Genomic DNA, 14,085 nt, shown 5'->3' on the forward strand with positions numbered 1-14,085 from the left:
TCGGGATTGTGCAAACAGCCCTCCCACTCCCTCAGCAGGAGAGGACTTCAGTGCCCCCTCCCTGGCAGAGCCAGACTTCCCTGGGTTTCAGGAGAGGGGTTGGACTCAGCCCCAGCTCTGGGAGGAGGCCAAGGCCTTATAGGACTGAGAGCCATGCCCCGAAGGGTCCACCACACGCACCAACGGGCTTTCCCAGCCGCCTGCACAAAGGCCTTCTCAGTATTCAGAGCAGACCCTATATGCTCTCGAAGGCCCCTTCCTCCCCAACCCTCTCCACCAGCTTATGAAGCCAGGATTCCAGGTACCAGGGTGGGCCTCACCCAGGCTTCGGAAAGGCTGCTTTATTAGAAGCTCTTCTTTTTCTCTTTTTTTTTTTTAGCTCTTCTGACATCATTTTCAGACTGCCTGGAAGTCTTGGTATCAGGGATGGGAGCCCTCATGTGACTGGGGGGCTAGAGGGGGGTAGGTAGGTAGGGGTACAGGTCTCCGCACACCGCAGCTCATTTCCGAATGCTCCTATGGGTGGCAGCTGAGGTCCTGATGGAATAGGACCTGAAGGCACCAGGTCCGCCGCCGCTGGAGAAGCTCAGGGCATTGCTGCCCATGGTCCCCCCGAAGCTCAGGCCGCTGCCGCCTCCGCCAGTGGAGTTCACCACAGCTGGGAGAAAAGGGAGGAGGGCTCCATCAGCACGAGGCCCACCCCCCGAGGCCCATCCCTCACTCCACCCCACTCTCCCTCCCCACTGCCTCTCCTCCTCAGCACCCTCCGCAGGCCAGCCCAGAAGGAGCCCGGGCCAGCCACAGGGGCTGCACCACGGACGCCCCACGCCCCGCTCTGCCCTCTTGCACGGCTTCCCTGGGCCTTTGAGCCTGACGGGCTGGGAGCTCCAGGGCACCTGCTAAAAGCCCATAAGGGAAAGAAGAAGCTCCTGGGCAGGACAAGGCCAGGCCCTCGGGCCAGCGTGCCATCCTGCAGGCCCAGCCTGGTCTAGACAGCACAGGAGAAGGGCCACAGCCAAGGACTTACAGATGTTCACGGCTCCCACGCCATCTCCGGCCAACCTGGGGGCAGAGGAGAGACCTGTGAGAGCAGCTCTTTCCTCAGAGCAGGAGGAGGCAGTCCTGGGCCCCCTCCATCCGGGAGCCGCGCAGGGCTGATATTCCTTCCCCTGCCCCACACATTAGTCCTCAGCCTCATTGCAAAATAAGGGGGTGGGTGGGGGGGAGGTTCACTTAGGCCCTCCTGGTACTGGCCACGTGACCTTGGGCCATGTCCCAAAGCCTCCATTTCCTCACCTATAAACTGAGCCTAACTTAGTCCGGGCCTCACAGGGTCGGTCGTGAGGCTGGATCACGTAACTGCGCTGGAGCCCTGGGCGCACGGGAGTCCATGAGGGGTAGCCAGGATTACTTCTGAGGACAGCTGCCTCCCCCGACCAAATCACAAACCCTCAACGCGGGCTGGAGCTTACGGATGCCTGGCCATCCGGCCCTAGCGGGAGGTGTGGCGTGGAGCCATCATCCGCTATGGAGTGAAATAACTCGAGAATTGCTGCTTTCGGGAACGCAGCTACGGCGGGGACTGCGGAGGCCGCAGAGGCAGATGCGGCCACTCTCAGGGCCCGGCTGGAGATGGAAAAGCCACGGGACAGTTGGGCGTGTTTGTTTTATGACTCACGGCTCCATTGTCACCGCGCCCTTGGCCTTGAGGTTGAGTTTACTCTGCAGTGGGGAGGGGGGACCTCACTTTGATAGAGGGATGAGGGGAGCCCAGCTGACGTCATCAGCCCTAAGTTCAGGAAGAGGACAGAGCGAAGGACAAGGGCAAGAGGCGGATGTGCCAGGAGGCTTCCAAGCCCCTTGTTCAACTGGCCCCTGCAAGCGCTGGGAGTCGCTGGCCGTTGCGGGCCCCTGGGAGGAAGGGGATGGGGCCCCACTATAAGAGTCCCCAGCTCTGGTTCTAGCAGGAAAAGAGGTCCAGGGTTTGCATTCCCAAGAAAGCATGGCCCCTGCACCCATGCTGGCAGAGGGTGCAGAGCGAGGCAGCACGGCCGGGACAGGTGGGCTCTCGGGCCACCCTGTGCCCCAGATCAGCGGCTCTCTCTTCCCAGAGGCCTCTGCCGTTCAATTCCTCTTCCCACAAAGCCCAGGTGCCAACCCCAGCAAGAGATGGGTCAACTGCCGTGGCAGAGACCCTTCCGCCTCCCCTTCCCCAACCCATTTCCTGCAGCCATGATTCTTCTCTGCCTCCTTCCTGGAGTCAGGCACTCTGCCCTAGCATTCCCCAGTGCCCCAGCTCCTTCCTGTCGACTCCATCAGAAGCAGCCTGCCTCCCCCGCCCCTCAGGAAAAAATGCTCCCAAAAGAAAAAGTTCTGTGTAAATTTAGCATTTCATAAATGGTCTCTATTATGAGTGCTTCCTAGGTGCTTCCTTTAACAAATGTTTGGTGCCCCCCGGCCCACGTGCAAGCCCCCCGAGGGCAGGAGCCTATCTTACACCTTATCTATCTCCATGCTGGGTTCCAACAAGCCAAGCCCTGATGGGGCCTACTTCCAAGCCTTGGCCATGCTGTTCCTTCTCACCCTCTCCAAACCTTAACCTTCGCCGAGGGCACAACTCTACAGCCTTGCAGATTGAATGAATCAATCAACCATCAGGGTGAGAATGAAAGCCCAACTGCACGGACAGAGGGTCCATGTCTAACACCGATCCAGCCCAGCCTGCTCTCTGGCAGCGGGTGTGCATAGATCTCTGGGATCTCCCACATTCAGTCAACGCCAGGCGACTTGGCACTCAGTGATGCAGCGAGAAGCAGCCTGGCATCATGAAAGACCCCTGGACCAGGAATCAGCAGAGCTTGACTGCACGCTGGGCCTGTCCCCTCCATTCATAAAACTGAACCACAGCTTCCCCTCTGTAAACTCAGCAACAACACTTGGCCTGCTTCCCCGAATGTATTGTGAGGGTCTAATAAGATGACCTGGGGGGATCCCTGGGTGGTGCAGCAGTTTAGCTCCTGCCTTTGGCCCAGGGCGCGATTCTGGAGACCCGGGATCGAATCCCACGTCGGGCTCCCGGTGCATGGAGCCTGCTTCTCCCTCTGCCTATGTCTCTGCCTCTCTCTCTCTTTCTCTCTCACTCTCTCTCTCTCTCTCTCTCTCTCTGACTATCATAAATAAATAAAAATTTAAAAAAATTTTAAAAAATTAAAAAAAGATGACCTGGGCCACACTTGTGAAGGGGCTGATACCATTTCAGCTTTCCCATTGAGCTTTATACCATGTGGTCTTTCCAACTAGAAGGTCATCTCATCAAGAGCAAAGAAGCCAGCATCAGCTTTACCCTCCCTACACTTCCCACCCCACCCCCCGCCCCGGTGCCTTGCAGAAGAGGGCACAGGAAATGTCTGTAGATGGATGAATGTCAAGTCCCAGGCCCCACCGAGCCCCAGAAGGATTCCCCGTCCTGGCTTCTGTGTCCTCACCGGCTCTCCTCGCCCTCCAGCAGCTTGCGGTAGGTGGCGATCTCGATGTCCAGGGCCAGCTTGACGTTCATGAGCTCCTGGTACTCGCGCAGCTGCCGGGCCATGTCCTGCTTGGCTCGCTGCAGGGCGGCCTCCAGCTCCTCCTGCTTGGCATGTGCGTCCTTGAGGGCCAGCTCTCCACGTTCTTCGGCCTCAGCAATGGCAGCCTCCAACTTGGTGCGCTGTGGGCAGTAGGAGATGGCTGTGAGCTAGGGGACAGGCCTTACCAGTCACTGCCTTTCTGCCTCCCCATCCTGCAGTGAGCACCCATGCAACTCACTCATGGAGGCCTCACTGGCATCAGTCTACTCCCCCAGCACCAGGGAATCGCAAGAGTCAAAAACATGGGCTCTGGGGGCACCTGAGTGGCTCAGCGGTTGAGCGTCTGCCTTCAACTCAGGCCGCGATCCCGGGATCCTGGAATTGAGTCCCGCATCGGGCTCCCTGCATGGAGCCTGCTTCTCCCTCTGCCTGGGTCTCTGCCTCTCTCTCTGTGTGTCTCATGAATAAATAAATAAAATCTTTTTAAAAGGGGGGGGGCCTGATATCCAATGCTTAGGCTCCAATTCTGGCTCTTCCACTTATTAGCCACGTGATCTTGGACACATCCACCTTTCCAGGCCACAGTCTCCTCTCCTCTAAAACAGCAATAATCACAGAGTCTCCCTCATAGGGATGCTGCAGGGATTAGATGAGGTGATATGGAAGTCCCTGGCACACAGTAAGTGCTTAATAAATACTATTATAATCATTATTAATCATTTTTTTTGGTCAAGCACCAACCTTTTCTGTTTCTAGGAGTTCTGTTTTTTTTTAGATTCCACCTATAAGGGAGAGCATACAATATTTGTCTTTCTCTGTGTGACATATTTCACTCAGCATAATGCCCTCAAGGTTTGCATTGTCACAAATGGCAGGATTTCTTCTTTTTTTTTTTAAGATTTTATTTACTTATTCATGAGAGACAGAGAGAGAGAGAGAGAGGCAGAGACACAGGCAGAGGGAGAAGCAGGCTCCGTAAGGGGAACCCCATGCGGGACTCGATCCCGGGTCCCCAGGATCACACCCTGGGCTGAAGGCGGCGCTAAACCGCTGAGCCACCCGGGTTGATGGCTGAGTAATATCCTATTCTGTGGCTGAATAATATTTTCCTTACTAATTCACCCACTGATGGACACTTGGTGTCCGTGTCTTGGCTATTGTAAACAATGCTGCAATGAACATGGAGGTGCAGAGATCTCTTTGAGATAGGAATTGTATTTCCTTCAGATATATGCCCCAAAATTTAATTGTTGGATTCTACGGTGGTTCTATTTTTAACGTTTTGAGGACCCTCCACACGGCTGTCCGCAGGGGCTGCGCCAGTTTGCATCCCCACCGAAAGTACACAGGGTTCCCTTCCCTCCACATCCTCGCCAGCACTCGTTATCGCCTGTCGTGATCACTATAATTAATAAATGCTGTCACGATTTACGAATGCCCGGCCCCTCCGTCCCCAGCCGGAGAAGAGCCAAAGCCATGGGATCCTAGTTGAGTCCCTAAATTTCGGGCAGCCGACAGGAATAAAAACCATCTTCAAAACAAGCCCAGAACCAGGAGACTCAGAGCAGAGAGACACCTCTTGGAGGTGCCCTCTGGTGCCCTCTGCCCCCTGTCCAGCTGGCAGTGCCCTCCCCTATCACACTGGTAGCCCCCTGACATTGCCTCATCCCATTGCCTCTGGGCCCCTGCATGGTGGGAGACCCCCCAAGTCCAGGGCCTGGCTGTGCCCTAATGTACAAGAGGAGAACCAGATGCGGCAAAAGCTGCAGGGTTTGGCAAACTACCACTCCTTACTCTGTGCCTCCCCTCCCGGCCCGGAAGCTGCCTTGCTGCACCGGTGATTCATAGCCCTGCATCTGGGCCAGGAGGCAGCCTCCACCCTCATGTACAATGGCCAGCAGGGCTCCAAGGGAGGGACATTTCTGGGGAAATCACCCCCACATCCCTCCCCGACCCCCCTGCTCATCTGGAGATTAGCTCCCGGAAGCTGCAGCACTGGTTACCTCCCCTCCCTCCCCGCTGCAGACAGCTGCTCAGGTTTAGCTGCCCTGTCCACCCCTGGGGATGCCTTGGCGGGGCCTGGGGGACCCTCATCAACACCTGTCCCCCTGCCGGCTACACAGCTACACATGGGAGGCCTGTGCCCCACCACGTGCCGGGTGCTGAGGAGGAGCACTCAAGGCCTTATTCACATTTCAGGAGAGGTGGGGGACAGCCAACAACTTAGTTAATAAACCAGAAAACTTCCGCTAGGGACAGATGCTTTGGGAAACTTCAGACACCCTGCTGACAGAGTGGCTGGTGGTTGAGGAAGTCAATCCCGGAAAGGGGACTTGCGTCCAAATCCCAGGATGACAAAGGGGCAGCCACGTGCTGAGCTAGGAGAACCACATTCCAGGTGGCAGGAACACGGAGTGCAAAGGCCCTGAAGCGTGAACAGGCCTGGCAAATCCAAGAGACCGGAAGCAGCCTAGTGTGGCCGGGGCACAGTGAGAGGCAGTGGTGGGAAGGGAGGGACGGGGCCTTGCGAGCCCTAGTAAGGGTTCCTGCCGGCCTCTGTCCCCCTAACCCAGACGGACTGCGAGCTCCCAGGTACAGCACAATGCACCCAGAGCAAGGTGCAAGGAGAGTGCCCAGTACGAGTCTGGGAACGAACGGGGGTGCTTCTCAGGCAGGCCAGGCTGAGGCTCCCTCCCCAGGCTGCAGCCCAGCTCGGACTCCTCCCCTCCCTTTGGCCGGACCACGACCTGGCCAAGAACAGTCCGTCCTGGAGATCTCCCAAGTGGGCCCCCGAGACGGGCCGCACCAGCCCCGGCCTGGGACAGCCTCCTCTCCTCATTCTCAGATGGCTGCCCTCCACGTGCCCCCGGAAACAGGGAGCAGCAGGGAGGAGGGCTTGTTCCCACCTGGTTCTTGATGTTGTCGATCTCAGCCTGCAGCCTCTGGATGGCACGGTTCATCTCTGCGATCTCGTTCCGGGTGTTACGGAGGTCGTCCCCGTGCTTCCCAGCCTGGGCCTGGAGGGTCTCAAACTGGAGGGCCACATAGAGAAGTATGGCAGGGGGGCGGGGGTCAATGATTACAGGGGCCTCATCCAAGGAAGACCCCGGGTTCTGCATGACGAGCCCTCCTCGCTTATCTTCCCAGGAAGCGACAGTGTGACTCCCAGAGATCTTCACCCACTGCCAGCAGGCCAGACTCGTGGGCAGTGGGGTGGACTGGGGATTTGCTTTCCTCCCCAGTCAGGACAGGGAGGGCAAGGATGGCTCCCAGGGCCCCATCCCCATTGATCCTGGGGCCCTGCCCGTCCCCACCATGTCCCAAGTGCTGCAGAATCACCAGAAGTCTGAGATCCTCACCTGTTAAACAAACCCCCGTTAAAAAAAAAGCACACTTGTGAAAAGCATCAGCGCCACCCATTTCACAGATGGGAAGAACGAGCTCCGGAGAATGGAAGGCACTGCCCACGGATCCAATCACATGGCAAGTCTGAGCCCAGGTCTCCTTGCTGGCATAGCTGTGTCTCACCCGTGTGCCGTGGATGACTCTCTATCTCTGCAGAGACCTCCCTCTGCTGCTTTTAAACCCTGCCTCAGGCTCCCCCCGCCCCAGAACGCTGGCTTACCGCAGCACATTCCCTCAGCATCCTCCCAGCCAGCCGCCCTGCCTCCGTACGGCACGCACAACGATTACTCCTCCCTGGCCCGGAGACCCAGAACCCGGGATCAAGTCCCCACCCTTGCATCTACGAGCTATGTAGAGTTCAGCAAATTATTTATCCCCTCTGTGCTTTAGGAGCCTCCACCCCGCCCCTGCACCAGGCTGGGATCCCCGCCCAGGGAGGGACGGAGCCTTCACATCCCCTCTTTCCCGGGTACTGCAGAGTACCACGGGCTTGACCACTGGTGCCTGCCAGAACAGTGGGACCCAGCCCCAAAGGCTTGGGACAGGATGAGGACCCCGCCCAGAAGAAAAGATGCCCCCCCCCCGCTCTTCACCTTGCTCTGGTACATGGTCTCAGTCTCGGCCCGGCTGCGGTTGGCCATCTCCTCGTACTGGGCCTTGACCTCGGCGATGATGCCGTCCAGGTCCAGGGAGCGGCTGTTGTCCATGGACAGCACCACGGACGTGTCCGAGATCTGGGACTGCAGCTCCGCCAACTCCTGCAGGGACCAGACCTCCAGGGGTCAGGTCTTGGGGTGTGACCCGTTCCCGTTCCCGTTCCCACACCCAACCCGGGACCCCCTTCACACCAGGGGAAGGGAAAGGGAGAAGAGGTCAGAGTGGGCGTGAGGCCCCAGGGGGCGAGGGGGCACAGACCCAGCACCTGCCAAACAGTCTGCCCGCCCCTGGCAGCCCAGAGAGCCCATTAGCAACTTCTCAGAAAAAGAACCTGGTGGGATCGCAGCAGATAAAGGAGTGACAGACTGTGGAGGACCCTGACGGCCCCTTCTGTGAGCTCTGCTGGGTCGGGGGCTCGGGCGGGGAAGCAGATCACTAGGGGGCGGGTCGCATACAACATCCCGCCCTAGAATAGAACTCTGCAGCCTTTAAGACTGATGATAGGGCTGTATTTATATCCACGGTACGCGAAAAAAAATGTGATCTTATTCTTATTAAAATATATATTATGGGATCCCTGGGTGGCGCAGCGGTTTGGCGCCTGCCTTTGGCCCAGGGCGCGATCCTGGAGACCCGGGATCGAATCCCACGTCGGGCTCCCGGTGCATGGAGCCTGCTTCTCCCTCTGCCTATGTCTCTGCGCCTCTCTCTCTCTCTGTGACTATCATAAATAAATAAAAATTTAAAAAAAAATATATATATATATATTACTATAGCCCTGTGTGTGTATGCAGTTGGTATCTACAAGAGGTAGATGCCAAGGTGATAAGAGCATATATAAGTGGCCTGTTTTCAATTTTACGCCCTACTCTGGATTTTTGACAGCGAGCATGTATTCGTCTTATAAAGACAAGAAAGTAGTTAAATATATATGTATGGGGACGTACGCACACACGTATATACGTACACACGCATACGTGTATATAACACGCAACAGACGTATGAAGACCCGCACAGAGATTAGAACGCGATTAGAGATCAGAGAGCGAACCTCAAGGGGCCTGGCCCGGAAACTAATAAATGTGGAAAGTCACTGAGGGGCTGACGGAGGCTGGACGTTCAGACGAAAGCCAGACTAAAGGGGCGAGAACTGGTCTGTAAGCAGCCTCTATGTAACGGTGCCCGGACCAGCCCTGCCGATGACTGGACACCCCAACTTCCGCCGAAGGCCAGACAGTCACGCCGACAGGAGTGGAGAGGGTTTTAAATCCCCCAGAGAAAAAAGAGCTGAAAGCCCCAGGTAGGGCAAGGGGGAGAGAACGAGGCCACGGGGGCAGCCACACATCCGGTCCCGCTGGGCACAGGCGCACGGGTACTCCAGTCTCCCCTGACTCGGGCCCCCTGCCCACCCCACCCAGCCCACCTCCGAACTCTGCCACAGCCCGGGATTCCCAGACATCCTCCTGGTTCCTTTCGACCCCTCCCAACACCCCCCCTAACAAATGGTCACCCCGTGCCTCTGTAGGGCCAGTCCTGGCTGGCCCCACCCTGCTCTGTTACCCGCAGCTCCTCCCAAACTCCTTGCCCACCACGGATTCCTGAGTCCAGAAAGGATAAAGAGCAGGATGAGTGCCTGCGCACAACACCCGGGCTGGCCCTGAACAGGGGGTAAACCAGATGGCCCCTCTGTTAGGACTTGGAAGACATGCCACGGCTCCCACACCCAAGGTCCTCACCGTCTCATATAAGGTCTTGAAGAAGTTGATCTCATCGTTCAGGGCCTCCACCTTCGCCTCTAACTCCACCTTGCTCATGTAGGCGGCATCGACATCCTGGGGGGGTGGCACCGAGAAGGGGTAGAGACATCGTGGCCTCGGTACACAGAACATTTAGCAGGGATGGGAGCCAGTCGGCACCGTCCAACCCGCAGGGTCAAACACCAGGGCCCTACCAAGTCACAGGCCACTTCTCCAGGCCGCTGACCCGGCCACAGCAGGAAGCTTCCTCTCCTGGACCCTCCCAGGCTACGTGGTGGACATCATTTCCACGCATCCCCAATGGCCACAGGTGCCTTCCCAGCGCTGGCAGCCCAAACCTAGTGCTTTACCGGTCCCTAGAGGCTTTGGCGGTTTGGACACAGCCCTGGCTCTACCACCTACGATCTCAGGGACTTTGGACAAATCACTTCACCTCCGTGGGCCTCAACGTCTGATGAAATAGGAGAGCAGCGGAAAATTATTCAGACTCCAGGAGAAGGCCCCCAGAGATGGAAGGTCTCCAGCCTAAATGTTTAACATGCAGCTTAGCGACCACGACGCAGGCGGGACACAGGTAACAGCGCAGGCCCGGGGGACGTCGGGGCCCCTGGTAGCCATACGTCCCTGTGCTCAAACTCCTGCGGATAGGGCTCGACCTTATGCATCCCTGAAGCTCCTCAGTCTCTAAGGGCGCAGCACTCCGGGCAGGTCGCCTTCGCGTGGATGAGCCTGGAACACTGAGCTGCTCGGGGAGGGCACTGAATCAGAATCCTAAATCAAAGCCCCCAAAGATACTCCTGAGGCCTTTCGACCTCAGCTCGCACGTCTCCAGGAACGGGGAGGTCGCTCTGCCTCGGGCGGCCCGTCCCATTCATTCAGCACGTATTTCGGCACCGTGGTGTTCCAACCCTTGTCTGTCATGAAACGTTCCGACTGTGACGGAGCACTTCCGTATTTGGGCCTGAGGTCTCCCTCTCTAACCTCTACCTTTTGGTCTTGATTCTAACGCCTCCAGGCCAAAAGCAAGTCTCGTGACTCACCAGACGTGCACACGGACACATGCGCACCCGTACACTGCACTAGGAGGCTGTACTAGGAGGGCCTGGCTTCCAGATCTCCCCTTTCCTAAGCCCCTCACCTCCTCCTTGTAACCTCCAGACCAGACCTGGGCCACACATCCCTACCGGCTGCTCAGGTGCGAGGGCCTATGCGGTTTTGGACAATGCCCCCTGCCGGCTTGTCCGCCCCCCTCACCTTTTTGAGCACCACGAACTCATTCTCAGCGGCTGTGCGACGGTTAATCTCATCCTCGTACCTGCAAGTAGGGGGAGGGTGCATGGTGTGTGTGCAGCTCTGCCTCCATCCCCCCTCCTATCCCGGCGTCCCTCCTACCCAGGTGTGAGAACCTGCCCCACATCGGCTTCACTCTTCCTTAATGACCTGCGGAAATGGGTATCAGCTGGAAAACCAAATGTCCCTGATTGTCCCTTGCGGCTATTCCTTTTTTTTTTTTTTTAAGATTTTATTTATTTATTCATGAGAGACACAGAGAGGTAGAGACACAGGCAAAGGGAGAAGCAGGCTCCAGGCAGCGGGGAGCCCAGGACCCCGGGATCACATCCTGGGGCGAAGGCAGAGGTTCAGCCACGGAGCCACCCAAGCGACCCCGCCTTGTGGCTATTCCTAAGGCTGGGAGTCATGGCAGGAGATGAAAGGTGGGAGGGCAAGGAACATATATGAATTCAAGGACAAAAACTGCATCTACCGGGAACAAGAAAACAAATAATAATAGCCAAGCTTAGAGACCGCTTCAAATGGGGCCTGCACTGTCACATGCCTTCTGCAAATCAGCTCATCTAATCTGCACAATGATCCTGTAACGTGGTACCATGATTAGCAGGAAAGGAACGGCGGCACCGAGGGGCAGATAATCTGTCCGGGCACTAAGCTGCGAAGTGACAAAGCCCAGACTTTGACCCTGGCAGTCGGACCCCAGGCCCAGGCCTTAACCACTACCTCATCCCACCTTCTGACGCTGAAGAAGGAGCTTGAAGCAGAGGAACCTTGTAGAATCAGTTGGGGCCAGAAGAACCAGGCCCCAACTAGGTGGTCTGGCCCCATCTCTACTCCCACAGGCCCCCCTCCCCATCCCTTTTTCTCCCGAGGAGCTGGCCCCACCCATAGGAGGACACTGGCAATGCAGGGCACAGAGCAAGGGGGCACTTGGGCCTGACCCAGTATTTATTTATTTGGGAACTTTTTTTAAAAAGTGTCAGAAACAGGAACTCAGTAGTGCCCGAGGCCTGCAGGAGGGCAGCAGGGCAACGATGGCCGGGAGCAAGGAGCTCCTGCAGGCAGAGCACCCCCGCCCCCACCATCTCCCAGGAGCCCAGACTCACAAGGGCCTGCTCCCTCAGGTCCTATAGAATAGGGAAGGGACGCCTGGGGGGCTCAGTGGTTGAGCATCTGCCTTTGGCTCTCTGCCTCTCTTTGTGTGTCTCATGAATAAATAAATAAAATCTTTAAAAAAAATAATAGGGAAATATCCTGAAGGCCATCTGTCCATCCCTGCCTTGGTGGCGTGCCGCTGGGCCCAGGGGTGCCCACACAGGAGCTCACCAGGCAGCTGCACCCCGGGCTCCTCCAGGGGCCCCTTCCAGGCCTCCCTCAGCCCCAACCCAGAGCCCAGGCTGGCTCTGCAGGAAAGCGCTCTACGGCAGGCTGGGGGCCGGAGTGGGGGGTAGGACGTGAGCACACACCTGCGTGAGCACACACATGCACGCACACATGGCAACAGAGGCTCACCGGTTGCCCGGGGCCTGCTCCATCCTGCACCTGTCGGCTCCCACCTGCTGTGGGATTACTCGGGATTACTCCTGTTGACTGTTGCTCCGGGGAAGGAAGTCGGGGAAGTCGGGAGTGGGAGCTCCCCACAGAGGCCTTTTTGTTTGTTCTCCCTCCAGTTAGAGCCAGTGTCCGGCTGAGTCACGCACCCCCAGGGCAGAGCACAGAACTCACTGCTGCTCCCGGGACTACTGGCAAGTGTGCTGGGGTGCGCCCAGCCCGAGCCTCAGGCGTTGGTTTCTATTCACTGAGAAGAGAGAGCTCAGTGGGCCCCTCAGAGGCCCGTCCTTGACACCCCAGTACCCCCATCCCGGGCCCTTCACTCCCTGCCTTGCCACACAGCCTCCTCTCTGCTTCCTGCCCTGACCAGAGCGGCCCCTCAGCCTCTGCAGCCCTGTAGAGCCCACCGCGACCCCTCTCTCTCCTTGCTCCTTGCTCTCCCAAGTCAGCTCCGTGTCTCCTCCTGGGAGTCAGGGGGCCCAGTATTCAGACTTTCCCAGGGGCCTGCCCCCTGACCCTCCTCAGGACCCTGAATCTCTCCGGTCTCTAACTCCTCACGTGAACAGAGCAGCTGTTCTAGACTACTCTGTGAGGGTCACGCAAGTTCTGAAGCACACCCGTCATAGGACACCTTTTGCCCTACCCTGTCCTGGGGCCCGGGTCAGGCGCCCCAAGGGAACAGTGCAGGTCGGAGGGGCCCCAGCAGGGACATTTCCCTGGGAGTAGGTCAGGTGGCAAGACTTGGAAGCTGCCCCCAGGGACAAAGAAGATGAAAGGAGAGACAGGGAATGTGTGGGTCAAGGCCTTCCCTTCAGGGGTCACTGTACCCCTCTGACCCCTAGACCTGGACGGGAGACCCTGCAAGGGATCGGCTGACGAGGGGCGCACTGTTCCGGGGCGTGGAGCCCCCCCCCAGGTCACGTTAGGGTCAGTACTTGTTCTTGAAGTCCTCCAGGACGTCCTGCATGTTCCGCAGCTCCACCTCCAGGCGGCCTCCATCCGTCTGTAGCCCCTCGAGGTGCCTCCGCAGGCCAGCGATGTGGGCCTCGAAGATGCTGGGGAGGCAGCTGCTCCGGGCCGACCTCTGCTCCTGCAGCAGGGCCCACTTGGTCTCCAGCAGCTTGTTCTGCTGCTCCAGGAAGCGCACCTGGGATGGACACTCACGTGAGGCGGGAACTCACGAGGGACAGAAGGTGCCACCCCACACTGGAGCGGGGAGCATCTCTGGCCGCCGAGCACAGCCCAGGCACCCGCTCCGCTGGCTGTTCCCCCAACCCGGGCCCCCAGCCTTTGTCCCCCCACCCCCTCTAAAAAGCCCACCGTGCACCAGCCTCTCCTCCAGGACCCTCTGTCTTAAAGCATCTTGGAGTGTGACCCAGAGGTCAGGCCTGCCCGGGTCACCAATGTTCACAGTCCTCCCCACCTCCCTCCCTGCAGGGCTGCCCCGCCCTGTCTGTCCTGGGCCTCCTCTGTCTCTCTGTCCTCTCTCCGCTGCCCCCTGCCCCCTAGGTCTCAGGACAGGGTGCTAAAATAAGCACCTATTACGTGCTCATCCTGGGGCCCAGAAGGCCTCTTGGCTGCGTCCAGAATGACTGGAAGTGGGAAGTAATCCTCCTCAGAACTAGCAACGCGGAGCAGCAGGACCTGGGGGCTGCGGACAGCGAGGCAGAGCAGCTCAGGACCTGGGCCCGCGGAGGCGAGCTGACCAAGGGGAAGGCAGGCGCTGGGCAGCCGAGAAGGCAGCAGAGGGGGGGTCGGGCCTCACACCGCCCCCCTCCAGGAAAGACGTCCTGCCAGATGGACACAGCTGGGCTAGCCCTTAGTTCCTGGTCCAGCCCTACCTTCCCCCCTTCTCC

General features: G+C 58.2%; 1 protein-coding gene across 2 annotated transcripts in view; it reads right to left on the minus strand.

Moving 5' to 3' along the window:
• Positions 1-295: 295 nt before the first annotated feature.
• The window catches only part of KRT7 (keratin 7), a 14,763-nt gene continuing 973 nt past the window's right edge, over positions 296-14,085 (minus strand). Inside the window, exons 2-9 of one of the 2 annotated variants that reach the window (XM_025458823.3) lie at positions 13,165-13,376; positions 10,640-10,700; positions 9,365-9,460; positions 7,565-7,729; positions 6,473-6,598; positions 3,486-3,706; positions 1,028-1,062; positions 296-658 (exon numbers count right to left, since the gene is read on the minus strand). In XM_025458823.3, the coding sequence (XP_025314608.1) occupies positions 501-658; positions 1,028-1,062; positions 3,486-3,706; positions 6,473-6,598; positions 7,565-7,729; positions 9,365-9,460; positions 10,640-10,700; positions 13,165-13,376 (1,074 nt within the window). In that variant the 3' untranslated portion in view covers positions 296-500. The remainder of the gene's footprint in view (positions 659-1,027; positions 1,063-3,485; positions 3,707-6,472; positions 6,599-7,564; positions 7,730-9,364; positions 9,461-10,639; positions 10,701-13,164; positions 13,377-14,085) is intronic. The other variant, XM_049102744.1, reaches the window with a different exon arrangement.

Source organism: Canis lupus, chromosome 27 (genome assembly GCF_003254725.2).
Source record: "Canis lupus dingo isolate Sandy chromosome 27, ASM325472v2, whole genome shotgun sequence".
Lineage (NCBI taxonomy): Eukaryota > Metazoa > Chordata > Mammalia > Carnivora > Canidae > Canis > Canis lupus.